This window comes from Lytechinus variegatus, chromosome 15, assembly GCF_018143015.1.
Source record: "Lytechinus variegatus isolate NC3 chromosome 15, Lvar_3.0, whole genome shotgun sequence".
Lineage (NCBI taxonomy): Eukaryota > Metazoa > Echinodermata > Echinoidea > Temnopleuroida > Toxopneustidae > Lytechinus > Lytechinus variegatus.
Window position 1 is genome coordinate 6314837 of NC_054754.1, and position 15527 is coordinate 6330363.

General features: G+C 37.1%; 1 protein-coding gene across 1 annotated transcript; it reads right to left on the reverse strand.

Moving 5' to 3' along the window:
* Positions 1–286: 286 nt before the first annotated feature.
* Positions 287–12240, reverse strand: LOC121428704 (cilia- and flagella-associated protein 157-like). Its single transcript, XM_041625514.1, has 9 exons — positions 12114–12240; positions 8431–8845; positions 7278–7549; positions 6025–6178; positions 4657–4924; positions 3493–3774; positions 2650–2867; positions 1862–2063; positions 287–1155 (listed from the first exon to the last, which is right to left on the reverse strand). Exons 2-9 carry the CDS (start codon positions 8595–8597, stop codon positions 1021–1023), a joined length of 1698 nt encoding a protein of 565 aa, XP_041481448.1. The 5' UTR covers positions 8598–8845; positions 12114–12240; the 3' UTR covers positions 287–1020.
* Between the last annotated feature and the right edge of the window lie 3287 nt (positions 12241–15527).

The window sequence follows — 15527 nt, forward strand, 5'->3', positions numbered from 1 at the left end:
CCAACAAGCAAAAAACTGAAAATTTCATCAAAATTGGATGTAAACTTAAAAAGTTATGACATTTTAAAGTTTCGCTTAATTTCACAAAACAGTTAAATGCACATCCTGGTCAGTATGCAAATGAGGGAACTGATGACATCACTCACTCACTATTTCTTTTGTATTTTATTATATGAAATATGAAATTTTCTAATTTTCTCCTCATTGTCCTGTGAAACCAAGTTTTATTCCACCCTGAACATGTGGCATTACCATTGATATAACATTTTATGGTTCAGTTAAGTTGGTCCTTGATGTCAAATTGGTAAAAATTGAAATATTGTATAATTCAAACAATGAAAAACAAAAGAAATAGTGAGTGAAGTACATCATCGTCTCTCTTATTTGCATACCACTGAGTTGTGCATATAACTGTTTTGTGAAAAATAAGCGAAACATTCTTATTTTACATCCAATTTCGATCAAATTTCCAGCATTATGCTAGTTTTATTTTCTGTATTTATTCAAATCAACATTTTTCTGGGGTGTACTTGACCTTTAATTATCCCACTGTACTAACTTGCTTCTCATTTTATGATGAAAAAAATTAATCAAGTATAATATCAATTGGTGATCAATGTGAATTAAACTTAATAATTCCATACTGATTTACATTTAAAAAAATAAGACACTGAATTGACTTCCACATGCACAGGCAATCATAATATTGTAATGGTGATTGTTTATATTGCATACAGAGCGGACGAATGTGTGTGTGTGCATGTATGATTAAAACACACAGTTTATCTTTTAGTTACAATTTAACCATTGAGTGCTTCCATCATATAAACACTTGTGTAGGTGGATGTGTCATAAATTCTTGTAAATATGTGCAGTCCATTATATCTGCGTGATATCCATTCATGATTATAAGTTAACACTGTTTCCAACAAGTTGCACAATAAAGTTCCTTTCAGAGAATGTCTAAGACTCGCTTTTACAAAGCTGCTTCAAAGGTGAAAGAAGAAGACTCGATGACGATCATCGAACGGCCTTCCCTGGCGCCATGACTGGTGCCAGAGAGCGCTGTTTATGCGTGACGGCCAGTTCTTGTACCAGAGCGGATTTAGCGAATGAAGCATCCGTTCCCAGGAGTTGGTCGGGTCTGAACAAAGGCTGAAAAATTGAATGCAATAACAAGAGCTTTTTTAAGAAAAGTATTAGCGATGACCGAGATTATCTACATTAAAATGGCTAACGAAGTGAACCTCTGAATCAACTGCAAAATACCATTTTTCTTTATACAGTTGCATTCAACAAGTGGTTAACTTGTATGACAAAGAAAAGAAAGAAGAGTTTTTTTTTTTGGTGGGGGGCTTTGCGTACATTAACAACAGAAACCACTCTGGATGGATTTTAAAGCACAATTGGAAGCACAAAAATTATAAGAAATTACAATATCTGCAAGAATCCCAAAAGTATAAAAAGGTGCAAGAGTTTTGTAACAGTCTATCAAATGTTGCGATATCAGCATGTGAATTTTAAGAAGAAAATTTCCCAAGGAAAAATTCTGTTTTAACACAATAAAATAATATTCGTAAATTAAGACCAGTAAAATAATGCACTAATCGTCAAAGTAGGGTGTTCATTCTCTGTATTGCGCCAGCTAGTCCCTGGTACTACAATACTGCAAGAAAGCTTCAACAGGAGGCAGTTTAGCTCGAATAAGAAGAACGAGAAACCGTTTGCATGCCTGAAATCTGATATTACACAAAACCTGCAATAGATGTACGAGTCTCGTATTACTACAAGTAGAAATATTTTCACGATGCAGCTGGGCAATAACAGTACTATAGAGAAAGCGGTGGGAGGTGATACATACCTTAGCTGAGCTGGTAGTCTGGATCCCCACAGACCTTGACTTGACCCCTTGTAGCCTGTTCAGACGGCTGGTGGCCGAGAGCTGTCTGGTCTTGTCCGATGGGAATGAGGAGGGTTTGGGGCGGGGCACCAGACCCAGGTCGCCCATCTTGTAGTGGGGTAGGGTGGACACTCCCTTGGCAATGGGGGAGAGTGGGGCCAGCCTGATCAAAACAACAACATCAAAGACAAAAATATGTGATGTGAAGTCTGACAACGAGCCATAACAATTCAAAAATTGATCATATGTGGTCTTATCTAATGTGTGTACGACTCAGTATTAATCAAAACGTGGGGAATAGGCAGAGTTTAGTTAACCTTGTGAGAATAAAATTCAAAGCTATCCTAATTAGATTTGATTAATGTGACAATAATAAAGCAGCAACAAGAGTTGACATAAAGACCTGAGTAAATTGAGTTTATATTTCTTTTTGTCTTGTTCTCCAATGGAATGGAATGGATGCATAAATGGATGCATTCCCTTCTTGACGATGGATTATGGTATTCCTTAGTGCATACTTTAGATTTATGCATTCCAATGAAACTCTGGGGGGGGGGTGTTGTAAGAAATCACAATTCAATCGCAAATCAATCATAGGTCTTGCAAATTTATTGCATATTGGCAGAATGGCCCATGGTCTGTTCTTGCCAGAGGAGAGTGTTCATTGCTTGTGCAATAATTGAAGTCAATTGCAAATGATTTATTCTAAAGCACCTCCACTGTAAGACGGTGTCAAGACTGGTACATACCCTCGTTTAAGTCCCTTGCCAGAGCCAGGGTACATGGCCTCTCGGCTCTTGGTCCTGTAGACTTGCTCTTCCTGAGGTATGAAAGACTCTGGGGCTGGACCAACGCCGATGGCTGCGGCACTGTTGAGGATCACAAGGAGATGTTCAAGCATGTTGTCTCTCTGTTCCACTTCCTCAAGGCTCATCGGACCAGTAGAGCTCTCCTTGTCAGGGTTGCGCTGAAGAAGAGAAATGTTAAAAGGATGCAACATTACAATACTAATAACAGCTATATAGTGCCCTCTATCTAGAAATAATCTATTCTGAGGTGATTGTTGTTTTTATTATTATTATCTATGATTTAGCTCGAGCTGCCTTCTGTTGTCTCTCTGTTCCACTTCCTCAAGGCTCATCGGACCAGTAGAGCTCTCCTTGTCAGGGTTGCGCTGAAGAAGAGAAATGTTAAAAGGATGTAACATTACAATACTAATAACAGTTATATAGCGCCCTCTATCTAGAAATAATCTATTTCGAGGTGATTGTTGCTTTTATAATTATTATCTATGATTTAGCTCGAGCTGCCTTCCAGTGCTCAGTGCATTCAAGGAATTAATCCTACCGGGTACCCATTCACCTCACCCTGGGTTGAGTGCAGCACACTGGGGGAAAATTTCTTGCTGATGAGAAACATGCCATGGCTATGAACCCACATCCCTCAGATTGAAACATGAGAGTCATAACCACTAAAGCACAACACCCCCACAGAAGGGCTCTCTTTGTGAGGATTGCGCTGGAGGAGATAACGAAACATAAAGAAACATACAGAAAATTCTAGTGAGAAACCACCCTCATTGCCATTCTTACCATGAGTATCCTGTGTAGCGAGTAGGCAGCCTCTGCAAGAATCCTCTCCAGCTTGACCTTGATGTCAGCCATCTGAGCGGCCTCCTTCTCCAGGAGCTCTATCCGCTCCATCAGCTGCTCCGACTCCCTGCCCATGCTCTGGAGCTCCTCCCTGGAGGAGTCAGCCTGCTGCCGAAGGAGACCCATCTCTGCCTCCAGCTCCTGGTACTCCTTCTCCCTCTCCTCCAGGTCGGCGATGACGTCCTCCTGCTGTTTGGCTTTCTCTGTCAGCATTCTGATGACCTGGGTAGGCAAGGTTCAAGAATTGTATTTATTATAGCCTATAGGTAGATATCTGGGGAACAACCAGGATGTTGACTCAGTTGGTAGAGCATTTGTCTCACAACTGGGAGGTCTGGAGTTTAAGCCTTGGCCGCGCCAGCCCCAAAGACATTCAAAGATGGATGGATTTAAGGGAAAGAGTTACATCAATCTAGCGCTGCACAGTGGCTGCTGGTTCCACGATCAATTGGGCAAAATTAATTTTCGGAGTATTTCTATTTCAGATTCTATTTCAAATAATAAAATATGGATTCTTTTTTCCCCCCTTTTTTTTCAAAGCAGAAAGAGATCACACACAAAAAGAAGCAAATGCAAGACCCAGAAGAGCATTTCTGACAAATAGAAAATCAAGTAGTGATTGATCTTTTGACTTGCACTTGTTGGTAACTCACTCTGCAACAAAGAGGGTAACTTTGGGGGATCTAATTCTGAATGCTTGGCGCCTTTCAGGTTACAAGACCTCACACCACAAATGACTGGGGGAAATTGCTTTTTAACTTATATGACAAGGTACTCTACCAAGTTATGTCATGTCCACATCTCAGATTTCCCTGCAACATTACAGAAACCGCACCACTTCAAAGAGAAGACAATACCACTGCATGCATATTTATGGCAACAATGTTTTTCACTCCTTTTGACCATGAATGCACTAGACCTGTCTTAAGTTAATGATTGTTACCAAAGTGATGTATTTGTGTCAGTGTCATGAATGTCTTTGAGAAAAGCTTCTAGATCTTGGAGCAATACAAAGTCCAAGGTTGGATGGCATTGGAATGATTCTCTTGACAATTATCATTTGATTGATCAAGGTTTTTTTGGGGGACTAAGTAGGACAGTTACCTTCTGATTACTATGATTCTTCTTGGCCAGTTCCTTCTCGTTGGTTTCCAGCATCTCTATCTGCTGCCTCTGCTTCTTCTCCTTGGCCCTCATCTCCTCGTTCTCCTCGATCAACTCCATGGTCTTGTCGGACATCTTGGCCAGCTGGGCGTGGATGCTCACGTTCTCACGGATGGTACGCTTGGTGGTGTCGGCCATCTGCTTGTTGGAGACCTTGCGGAACTCGGCGGCGACCTGATTGACGCGAAGCACCATCTCACGTTTTAGTCTGATTAAGGAAAAAGAAAAAGGTCAGAAAGGGGAAATTAAGTTGACATGGTAAATTGAATGAGAAAGGACCTTCTCAGTCAAATATACAGTTTGATCTGCAGCTGATGTTCCAGGTTCAAAAGGTCAACAAAATTCCAGACCATATGATGCAAAACATATATCATCAACATGTACCTGGCTTCAGCATAATATTTTTATGTCTAGCACTTTGTCAACTGGCTGACAGAAAGGCAGGAAGCTGCATGAGCAAGGATTTCAAATTGCTGTGCGGCCGACTCGAGTGCACTACAGGAAAAGGAAGAGTGAGAAAGAATGAATGCTCTTTAGCCTTATCAACCAGAATAGGAATATTGACCATGTGAAATGATTTCGATTTCTAAGGGGCTATTTTTTTCCATACTGGGGTGATTGCAGGATTGTCACATCTAATTCTATCTGCTAAAGGGCCATATGTTTTGCCCAACAAGCACGGCTGGCACAACAGCATCTCTCTTTATTCTATTGTATGTAGAATATTAATTTTCTAACTGCTCTTAAATACCGTTTGTGGCCTTTCTTGGGGCGATTTTAGAAAAGATGGTAGCCCCAACACATTTCATTTTGCAAATTTTAGGGGCAATTTTTTGGCTTTCATGGGGTGAAACCATCTGTCACCCTTGTGTATTTACTCCTACTCCGAAATCGACGCAGGCATAAATTCTAATGCCTTCCTGCCTGCCAGGGGATAAGCTTATAAACATTCCTTCCTTTAGAGGGAGTGAACTGTGTGTTGTTTCTCATTGACTGTTGTACATAGTCTTAAAATATACATTGTCAGATATTTACTTATACTACAGAGAATAAATTCACCTATAATTGCATTTGTATAGAAAAACTAAAATGTTTTGAGAGGAAAAGTAATTGTTTTGCTAATTAGTATAAAGTATTGCGGTATAAATCTATTGAATAATATGATTCGAATGGGTCTATATTACTAGACTACACTAGCATTATGGGTCAGGAAACTGGCCAGGTATGAGTAGTTGAGGACTCGGGATGGCGCTATTGGTTCGTATCTGCTTTAAGCTTTGACCAAGTCTACATGCTTTAGTCACATACCTGTCCTTGTCCACAACTTGCTTCTTCTCAAGCTTATAGATTTCATCCTTGTGACCATCGGCTTGGGATTTCAAGTCCTCTTCCATCTGCTCAAACTTTTTGTTTAAATCTTCTTTTTGAACTTTGAACTCTTCAAGTGCAGCCAATTTCCCACCTGAATTCACATGATATGAAAAAAAAAAGAATCAATTAAATCAATTCATGTTATTATAAATGCATAAGGGGTATGCATATTCTAAAGCTTTTTAGCAGCCTCCTCCATTTCCAACCTGATATGTAATAATCTTGAATATAACTTTTTTACAGGGATACTTGAAATATGTTTTGGTTATTTGTATGTCAAAATGTACAAAACAAACTGTAATTGTTGAAAATGGAAATAAACGAAATGAAAAAGTAAAAATTTTGATGGTGTAAGTGAATATAATCCAAGTTTTTCTTTTCCACTAAATGACAAAGGATTTAACCTGTACATGTATATGAGACCAAGAAGGGGAAACTTACAAATTACAAGAATTCTGTAAAAAGATGAATCAATTTGAAGACTCCCTTGCTTACTAATGAAATAATAGTAATAATAATAATAAAACAGCTGTATTTCTTAAGAGAATTCAATTCAAAGCTAGGATGACCATCAATTTGCAAATCAAAGTGTAGAATTGGCTACAATCATTACACCCAGTAGTTTCCTTTTTACAACTCAAACTTCACCAATTCAGTCCTAACTTTCAAAGTCAAAACTGCACCCTGTACAATCGACTGTGATCTGACTTTTGTTTGCAAGAGTATTAAATAGTAATTGTTTGAAAACTAAATTCTACAATACTCCGGATTTGAGCAATTATACCAGAAATATCCCAGATACCCTCTCCTGCAAACTTACAAATCAGAGGAATTTAAAAATCAGCTCCCAAGAAACATCGACCCAAGAGCATCCTCACAACTGCCTATAGGATTAAACAAATTTTCCCTCTACTCTGTGCATAATGCTAAAAGCTCTACAAATCTGAATGAAAAAAAATGTGAAGTATTATTTTGAACCAGAATTTGGCAAATTTTACTTGGTAAATATCTCTTGTTCATCAGCTTTAACTAAAAGTTACTGTGCATTGTTTCCATTATTGGATCCCAATGGATTCCACAATGTATGTCATGCTGTAGAGTTTCATGAACATGTTACATTTTCCAATGTAGGGAACACCTTCATTTTGTAGCCATGAATTAAAAAAACATATAAAAATAACCCCACTTACTGAGGATCATGTTCTCCGAAGTCAGCTGGTCCTTGGTCTCCTGGAACTCATTGCGTAGCTGGGCAAGCTGGGCCTCGTAGGCATCCTTCTCAGTATCCTTGGCCTGCTGGAGACCCACCAGACGATCGTTGAGGTCTGCGATCTCATCCTGACGCTGCTCAAGCTGCTTCTTCAAGAAGGCAACAATCTCCTTCTTGTCCGTCCCCATCTGGTCATAGCGGGATTTGAATTCGCCATTGGCCACCTCAAGTTCGTCACATTTTTGCTGGTACCTGATATTGCAAATGATAATAATGATAACAATATTGATAATACTAATGATCATAACAATAATAGTAGCAATATTAATAATAATGATAATAGTAATAATAATAAAAAATAATAATAATGATGATAAAAATAATACTAATAACAGTAATAGAAATAAGTGTAAGAGTGTAATATCATGAATATGATGACAATTGGATTCAGTTATTTCCACAAACAGTCTGATCTAAGAATCCCCCCCAAAAAAACCCCATAACATCCATATTAAACAGGTACCTCAAGAGCTTACATCATAAAGTCAACTCATACAACAATTAAGTTGGAATGACTCCAATATTTTGCCAAATCAGAGAAGCATATATCAATGAGTTTTCTTAACATTAAGAACAATTCCTTGGATCTCACGGATATAAAAGCAACATCTTGAAAACTAAGGCTGGGTTAAGACAGTTTACAAGATAAACTCATAAAAATAATGATACTGATCCTCCTTTCAGGACTAACACTAAAGAATACATGGTGTACTGTGAAACCCCCATTAAGGCCCGTATTCTGAAGTCAGGTTTAACTTAGACCATGGTCCAACTCTGTGCTAAAATCATGGGAAGCCAAAATGTCAATTTTTTTTTATTAAGTTGTATGTTTTTTTATATTTACTGTGCTCTTTCCTGATTCATTGATGGTAAAGACAATCATCTATTCATACTTCCTAGACAATTATGAATGATTTGAGAGCCAAATGAGCTGAAATATGATATCTACACTGTGAGTGGTTTATGTAACAATTGGCTATCCATACTTAAACCACAACTTTAAACCTGAGTTTAAGTTAAACCCGACTTCAGAATACGGGCCTAAGAAGTTATCTTGATATGGGGAAACCTACCTGATAAGCCTCCTCTCTAAATCTCGGATCTGAATCAGAAAGAATTCTTTGCCAACTTCACTCAGGTTCCCTCCGTCTGGTGCAGACGACGCCCTCGCTGATTTCTTTCCACTCTTCTTCCCGCTCTTCTTCCCTTTCTTCTTTCCTCCCTTCTTCTTTGGGGGCATGTTGCGAGATATTCCTTTGCTTACAAAATAAATAAATCAGTACTTATGCTTGTCTTGTTAAAAATATTTTCCTTGATGTTTCTTGAAGCTGAATTACTGGATTGCAGTTTGCTGTTGACTCTTGCTTCACTAGACTGCTACATATTTTGTTGCCAGTTGGTTTGTTGAGTTGATAAAAAAGTGACTTTCCTTGACATTGCTACCAGCACAAAATAACTTGGTGACCTATGGCAAGTCACATGTTCATTCTAGAAAAGCAAATATAAAAAAGAGCATTATTATTTTGATTAAAACTCATTTCACAAATCCTTTGGAAAACATTCTTCTTCTTCTTCCGCTAGCAATAGCGGGAAAGGTCTTGACTGCAGATAAATTGAGGTGAGTTCGAGTCCCAAGCAAGGTAAGCAACAGTAATGAAGTGATAAAAAAATCTTAAGTGAACGAACCGGAAGTCTCAACAATCTTTTGTTATTTTTAGTGGGGGGTGCATATGGAACTCTTTCCATTTTCTGTTTTACCACTAATTTTTTGCGTATTAATTTTTATTTAAAGGGGAATGAAACCTTTGGAACAAATAGGCCTGTGCAAAAACAAAACAAGTGGAATGCCTCTGGCCGTCTCACCTGCATCACGCGGTTCAATATAGCAGCAGTGCTGACTTTGCATACTACTCTAACTCGCACAAGATGTTCAGTGATACATGGTTACTATTATGTCCTCTTTTTATGAACTAGACCAATAAACTTACAGAGATATGATGGTTATTCAACAAAAAACCCCAACATGACCAAAGTTCATTGACCTTACATGACCTTTGACCTTGATCATGTGACCTGAAACTGGAACAGGATGTTCAGTGATACTTGATTACTCTTATGTACAAGTTTCATGAATCAGATCCATAAACTTTCAAAGTTATGATGGTAATTCAACAGATACACCCAATTCGGCTAAAGTTCATTGACCTTTGACCTTGGACATGTGACCTGAAACACGCACAGGATGTTCAGTGATACTTGGTTACTCTAATGTCCAAGTTTAACGAACTAGACCAATAAACTTTCAAAGTTATGATGGTAATTCAACAGATACCCCGATTCGGCCAAAGTTCATTGACCCTAAATGACCTTTGACCTTAATCATGAGACCTGAAACTTGCACAAAATGTTCAGTGATGCTTGATTACTATTATGTCCAAGTTTCATGAATCAGATCCATAAACTTTCAAAGTTATGATGGGAATTCAACAGATATCCCCAATTCGGCCAAAGTTCATTGACCCTAAATGACCTTTGACCTTGATCATGTGACCTGAAACTTGCACAAAATGTTCAGTGATGCTTGATTACTATTATGTCCAAGTTTCATGAATCAGATCCATGAACTTTCAAAGTTATGATGGGAATTCAACAGATATCCCCAATTCGTCCAAAGTTCATTGACCCTAAATGACCTTTGACCTTGGTCATGTGACGTGAAACTCATGCAGGATGTTCATTGATACTTGATTAACCTTATGTCCAAGTTTCATGAACTAGGTCCATATATTTTCTAAGTTATGATGACATTTCAAAAACTTAACCTCAGGCTAAGATTTCGATGTTGATTCCTCCAACATGGTCTAAGTTCATTGACCCTAAATGACCTTTGACCTTGGTCATGTGACATGAAACTCTAATAGGATGTTCAGTAATACTTGATTAACCTTATGGCCTAGTTTTATTAACTAGGTCCATATACTTTCTAAGTTATGATGTCATTTCAAAAACTTAACCTCAGGTTAAGATTTGATGTTGACGCCGCCGCCGCCGTCGCCGTCGGAAAAGCGGCGCCTATAGTCTCACTTTGCTTCGCAGGTGAGACAAAAAACCAGTCGTGTTGTCAAAGAATAAGAATAAAGAAAGTTTGAGAAAAATCAGACAAATAATGAGAAAGTTATGAGCATTTGAATATTGCAATCACTAATGCCATTGAGATCCTCCCATTGGCAATGCGACAAGGATGTGTGATGTCACTGATGAACAACTTTCCCTTTGGAGGACTATAAAATACCCTCAAAATGTCTCTTTTTGCTTTTTCTTATGATACAAACTCTTTATCCATGATGTATTCTTAAAAAATATTTATTACATGCCCTCATGTAGAAAGAACACATGATCTATGGATAGATGTGATAAAAGAGGCAATTCAAGTGAAATATATACTAAAGTAATGGGGAGAGTTGTTCACAAGTGACATCACACCTCTTTGTCGCATTGTCAATTTGCCATCTCCATACATAGTATTAGTGATATTCAAATATTCAAATGCTCATAACTTTCTCATTATTTGTCTGATTTTTCTCAAACTTTTGTTGATCTGTTTCTTTGATATTTCTGTTTTCACACAAGCTATCTTGTTCCAATGGTTTCATTCTTCTTTAATAACATTAGTCACTTGCCAGGCCCAGTGGCAGTGCCACACAGAACTTCCTCAGCTGGTGGTGGTGTATGGCAGTGAGTCCAAACTTCGCGTGTGTCCATACTTCGCGGACGGTCATTATCTAAAAAACTAGCCAATATCCTTAAAATCTGATATCATTAACGTGAAAAGCGACCTATAAAACTACCCTTTGGTGAAAGTTTCTTTAGGATGAGATCAGTATTCATGAAAATATTGGGAAAAGATCGGCAAATTTGTCACCGCTGGCGTCCGCTTTGAAGAAATCAACAAGCATCACGATGTCACCATTTTACAGGCAGAAATCATAAAAAATGTGAGTTAAATGTGGTACTAACCGATTCCATAGCATTTTGCCATCAATCTGATATAAATATTTCACTTTTTGAGCTTGAGTCTTTGTTTAAATCTCCACAAAAGCTTTGGTGCGCGAAGTTAGGTCACACTTTTTCTGAACGGTTTTCCAGCACAGCCCGCATTCGCCGATCGGAATAGAATTTTGAGATCGCGATACCAGCACAGCCCGCATTCGCCGATCGGAATAGAATTTTGAGATCGCGATACCGGCGAAACCCCTTGACCTACTTTACATTTTCGTCCATGATTTTATAGTTTATGATCTTGCCGTCAATGTGGTAACTGTTTCTTGAATTGGTTTTGTATAAATTATGAACATTTTGTGAACAAAATTAAGCCTGATGAATATTTTTGAAAAGTGCGCGAAGTTTGGACACCCCATCATACACGTAACACTCCAAGTTAAGAAGTCATAGAATGACAGATCAATTTGTTTGCCATCGTCAACTTAAAAAAAAATGGCATGCCAAATAAATTTCACAAACAAGTGAGCGCACCTCCAAATCCGGCTCCGAATAAACACCCGAATAACTCGACATGGAATTGGAATCGCCCACAAGCGCAACAACTCTCGTAAATACACTCCACTTCAGTCCCACATGTGTAAAATACTGTCACGTTTCACGTTCATTGTAAATAACCGTTTGAATAAAAGGCCAAGGGGCTATTTCAGCTCCCAATTTGAAATCTACTGAATCATTATATTACTGATAAACTTACCATTAAATCCTATGGCGAAAAATTAATGAATTTCTTGGCATTTTCAACATATTTTCCAGCAAGATGAACCAGCTTTGTAGGTCGGCCAAGGAAGCCGTTGCGTTGTCAAGTATGGTTGCTAAGAGTATAGCGCCATCTCAGGTCAGTCATAGCTCATTACCGTAATTTACTAGTATTTCCCTCAACAAAATAAATTACGCAGAAATTATCATCGATATCAAAAGCTATATCAAAAGCTATATATCAAAAGCTATATTATTGTATAATTTATAATTATGTTTCAAATAGTTTGTACAAATTGTTTATAGAATCTGATTATGTATGTTGATTTGAGAGAATATAATAAAACATCCTTAAAAAAAAAAAAAAATTGATGATGATGAAGAACAAGAAGAAAAAAAAAAACGGGAGAAAGATATGTTGATGTTCTTTAATGGAAGTGATGATAGCATGGCAATGATGATGATAAATTGATTGTGGTGAGGATAAAGTAAAATCAAGGAGGAAAAAAAATAGAGAAGAGGGAGGAGGAGGAAGGGATTGAGAAGACATATTACAGAAGAGGAAGGAAGTGGATTCAAGGTGAAGAAGAAAGGGAGAAGAAGGAAAAGAAGGACAAGATCAACAAGACTGAGCCAAGACACACAAAGTCTTGAGACATGTCTGAGTAATATCACATCTGTTACAATAATCAGCTCTATTCTGTCACAATGTTGCTGAGCTTTAAATTTGTGAAAAAAAATGTGTGATTAGCATTTAGTTCCTGAAGAAACCAGTTGATAGATTATCTGAGACAGGGGTGTATCCAGGATTTTCTAATGGGGGGGGGGGTGGGGTCAAATTTTCCCCATTAAAAATTTGACCAAAAAAAAAGAAAAAGGTTTTCAACCAAGAATTAGTACATTTCGTCCATAAAAAAACTGACAAGCACACACACACATTATGACCCTCACTTTCATGGGGGGGGGGGGCACACACTTATGTTTTCACAGCATTTTACATTACAAATTTTAATTGTGCTTCTCAAGGGGGGGGGGGGGGCTGTGGATTTACCAGTGATCTAAGATGTTCTCTTCTTTTTTTTTTGTGGGGGGGGGGTATTTATCTGTACAGTGCTCTAGGGGAGAATGGTAGCATGAAAGTTATATTGGAAGTATCAAAAGGGGGAAAATGAAAAAAGAGAAAAATACAAACAAGGCAAAGGAAAACAAAAGAATATCAAGTTTCTAAAAAAAATGTATTTTCACATACGTACATTTCATTGCATTCACTGAATAGTCATATTCATATATAACTCAAATGACAAAAATAATAACTTATTAATTTACAAGAACATAATATTTTGGATAGTTTGCTGTTACTGTTGATAATGTATCAAGTGAAAATAAAGCTGTCCATTTCTTTGATAAGTATACCACTAAAATATAAGCCTGTTCTATATTTGCAAGTTCAAATATACATCAATAAGAATTGAAAACATATAAAAAGGGAACAATTGGTATCTCATTCATCCTAAAAAAGACAATGTGACAGAAAAGGAAAATACTCATCTAAAAAAAGCATACATGTACCAAGCCCTGTAAATAAATATATGACAGATTGAAAGGGGGAAGTTCACCCTGAAGAAAAGTTTGCTTGAAAAAACAAACAGTAAAAAATAACACAAAATATTGGAGGTTTGAAGAAAATCCATTAAAGATTGGAGAGTTGTTAGAATTTTAAGTTTTGGATTTGTGAAGTCCTAAACGAGCAGCTGCCCCATATGTCATGTATATTTTTATGGTTCGTGATGACCTATTTTTGTTTTCTTTTTAGGAACGGGTGCGAAATGACTCACCTATTATTATACTGACTGTAGAGTAAAAACCATTTTCAATTTCTGAGAAAAAAACATTTCACTTACTTGTTTTAAACCATACCACATGTGATGTCACAAATCAAATAATTAAAATTCTAACAACCTTTTTATTCTTTGATGGCTTTTCTCAAACCTTCGGCAATACTTCGAATGATTTTTCTGCTATTTTACAATAAACTTTTTGTCAGGGTGAACTTCCCAGATAGCAGAAGGCAGCATAAAATGGTGAAACCCACAAATCCTCAGACTAGATAGATTACATGCAGTACAATAATACACACAGTTACCAATACCCTTGTAAATACTGGATCCATGTTATGATTCCAATGATTCACAGATGTAATGACCATTACAAAACAAAACAAACACACAAAAAAAACACAACCTGGATCTCTTTAGATTGGTGATAGCCACTCCCCCTTTTTTCATGTCATTATCTTCGGGGAAAAATTATGTCATTTCTTAGCAATGACCTATTTTTCTTGCTTCTCAGCAAAGTTTTGCCAAACAAATGGAATGATTTTCATACTCCACATTTTTCTTTGTATTTCTGTGATTTTTTTGTAATTTTTCTGTATGATTTTTAATGTGGAATAAATGAAATTAATATATGGGAGCAAAATGACATAAATGAAGTGCTGAAATGTTAGAATTAAAAGAAAAGATATACAAAACAGATTACATAATAATAAATGATAATAGTTCTTGTATAGCGCATAACACATTATGAATAACGTCTTTATGCGCTTCCAAAGGACTTGGATATTATTACCCTCGCTATAGCTCAAGCAGCTTTTACACGCTCGGCTTTTCAAGGAATAAATTCCTGCCAGGTACCAATTCACCTCACCTGGGTTGAGTGCAGCACAATGTGGATTAATTTCTTGCTGAAGGAAACTACGCCATGGCTGGGATTTGAACCCACAACCCTCTGTTTCAAAGTCCAGAGACTAATCCACTGGGCCACAACGCTCTACATAATATATATTTCAATAGCAATACATAAACAATGCACTAAATGTAATACTCTGAGGTAAAATAAATCAAACTTATGAAATAAAATATATCTGCCAAAATATAATTACATATTTCATTACAAATAACATAATTTATCAAAAATGACAGTCAGAGACATGCTTTCAAAATGAATGGTCTGTATCACATACAGAAAATAAATTAAAGGGCAGTCATTTTGAGAATTATGAAAAATAGGACATTCCAACTCAAAAAGGGGTGTATAATAATGGTACCCTCAACTGCACAATTTTGCTTGAAAACCTAAAAAAAAAAGATGGAACAAATAATATGAAATTAACATTGGATACAGTTAACACAATTTGAGGTAAAGAAACAGGTTAAGTTCTTGGAAGAAAAAAAGAGTTTGGTGACATTTGTTGGATTTCATATTCTGTTCACAATATCATATAATCATAGTAATAGGGGTGTAAAGCATTCCCCCCCCCCCTCATTTTTGGATTCCCTTTTTTCAATGTGCAATATTTTGTGTAAGAGTATTTATATATTTGATTTAAGTCTTGGGAGTAGCAAGTGTGGGG

Coding starts and splice junctions, on each gene's coding strand:
- LOC121428704 (XM_041625514.1), bottom strand. CDS start 8,597: ATGCCCCCAAAGAAGAAGGGAGGAAAGAAGAAAGGGAAGAAGAGCGGG. Junction 7,550..8,430: donor TTAGAGAGGAGGCTTATCAG/GTAGGTTTCCCC, acceptor TTGCAATATCAG/GTACCAGCAAAAATGTGACG. Junction 2,064..2,649: donor GGCAAGGGACTTAAACGAGG/GTATGTACCAGT, acceptor TGTTTTGATCAG/GCTGGCCCCACTCTCCCCCA.